A 1,926-nucleotide genomic window follows, 5' to 3' on the forward strand; every position below is an offset into this window, starting at 1 on the left:
TGTGATGAAGTACATCACAATCTCCACAGAACCACTCCTCGGGGAGACACTCTCTACACCTTGGGAGGAAATACAAAATTATTCTAATATCCTAGAATTACTTTCATTTTCATGTGGGTCTCTAGGTATCCAGTTTTCTAACATCCCAAAAGTCATGCATGTTAGCTGAAATAGCAGGGCACTGAGAATTAATACTGAAAAATTACAATTAGGTAAAGTAATTTAAATAAAGGTAAATGTTATCTCACCTAATAACAGCCGGCTCGTGGCAGAGGCCACACAGGGGATGACCAATAGCCGCTTTTTCTAGAAGGCATTGTAGGTGGTGTGGTCTCGCTTCTTTCCAGCGCTCTGAGGCTTTCTGCTGCCGAAAAGATCAGGATGAGGCAGAGCTTCTTTGAAGCTCAGGAGGAGGACATGAGGAAAGAATGTCAGAGAGTCTCTCCATATTCTTTTCTGTGAACAGAATGGGAAACTTTAACTGTAAATGACTATATTTAAGATGAACACTAAAAATCAAGGATCATTTCTTTGCTCAGTATGGAACTGGCCAATATCTTTACTGAATTCCATTCCTCGTTCGAGTCCTGAACTGTCAGTTGTGTATAAGGTTATTTTCTCTCACTAACACAATTTATTTAAAAATTTATTTTAGTTTTAAACTTAAAGCCATTTTTGTGATTTACCAAATTCGTGTTGTGCTGAAGGTTCAGTACGCAGAACCTCCACACTGGAAGACTGGAAGCCCTCAGTCGGGGGGGATGTGACTGTAAAACATCACACAGAGGGTTAACAACAGATAACTGATGATTTGTATTATCTACCTATTGTTTAAAAGCTTGTGAAATTAAATAAAGCATAGTCCTTATGACACCACAGTGGGAATGTCTCCGACTGTAGTGTCACTATGCGTTTATATATTGGAATTATTGTAGACCCTTAACAAGCAATTACTGTGTTTTAATTCGATTTTCCAACCATTTACTTAGTAAATTCATAAAAATGTAAAATAATTGGGATTTCAACCTGTAGCTGAGCCTTGGCGTCGCCCTCCACGCCTCCCTCTTGGCTTGCCACGTCCTACACAGCCCCTTTTAGGGGACTGTAAAGTATCTCCTACAGAGCGTGCCCGTTTCCTCTCCTCAGCTGCTTTCTGTGACCAAGTAACAACTCATGTAAGGTTGATGTTGCTGATAAACTGATACCATATGACAGTGGACAAATAAAAGTAAATTCATTCACTTGAAGAACATTTTTGCTTCAAGTTTTTCCTACCATATACAACTAATGAAGTAAAACAAGTTGAACAAGCTTTATTTAGTAAGCCTCCGCCCCCCATGTTGTAATGATGAACCGTTTTGCAAAGGCCCTATACATTGATCCAAAATCCAGTTACTCTTGGCCTGTTCAGCATTTTTTGGATAACAGATAGTGCCAAATTCAAGTGGGAAATGAATGAGGTCATATGGGTTAAAACACCAACCTTAGCTTCAGCTAGCATGTGTTCATGCTTCAGCTCAAGAGCCATGCGTTTCCCTTCTTTGGATTTGGGATTATTGGGGTCTGGGTTGTGTTTTGTTGCCATTGCAACACAGCCAGCCAGACAGCCAGACAGCCAGCCGGCCAGACAGCCAGACAGCCAGACAGCCAGCCAGCCAGCCAGCCAGCCGGCCAGACAGACACAACAGATATGCAACAGCTGCTGTATGAGACAAACAGAGATAGAGAGACAGGTTGTAAGATTGAGATGGATAGATGAAGAAATAGATAATGAATGATAGAAAAAGATAGAGACAATAACTATAAGAAAGGTAGGTAGATAGAGAGAGAGATAGGTTGAGTTTGGCTCTTAAAAGTGCCGTTGGTTTTATGATGGTGTAGATCAGTGTATGGGTTTGTGGTGTGGGTACAGGAGCTGCAGGAGAG

At 41.1% G+C, this 1,926-nt stretch overlaps 1 protein-coding gene across 1 annotated transcript; it reads right to left on the reverse strand.

The window, feature by feature from the left end:
* Positions 1–376: 376 nt before the first annotated feature.
* LOC307019980 (uncharacterized protein) lies at positions 377–1,609 on the reverse strand (the record flags this gene model as incomplete). The annotated part of the gene is made up of 4 exons (XM_079651074.1): positions 1,484–1,609; positions 1,027–1,153; positions 687–767; positions 377–456 (listed from the first exon to the last, which is right to left on the reverse strand). The coding sequence occupies exons 1-4, from the start codon at positions 1,583–1,585 to the stop codon at positions 377–379; spliced, it is 390 nt and encodes a 129-aa protein (XP_079507200.1). The 5' UTR covers positions 1,586–1,609.
* Positions 1,610–1,926: the final 317 nt, after the last annotated feature.

The sequence above is a fragment of the Notothenia rossii genome (genome assembly GCF_949606895.1).
Source record: "Notothenia rossii genome assembly, chromosome: 9".
Classification (NCBI taxonomy): domain Eukaryota; kingdom Metazoa; phylum Chordata; class Actinopteri; order Perciformes; family Nototheniidae; genus Notothenia; species Notothenia rossii.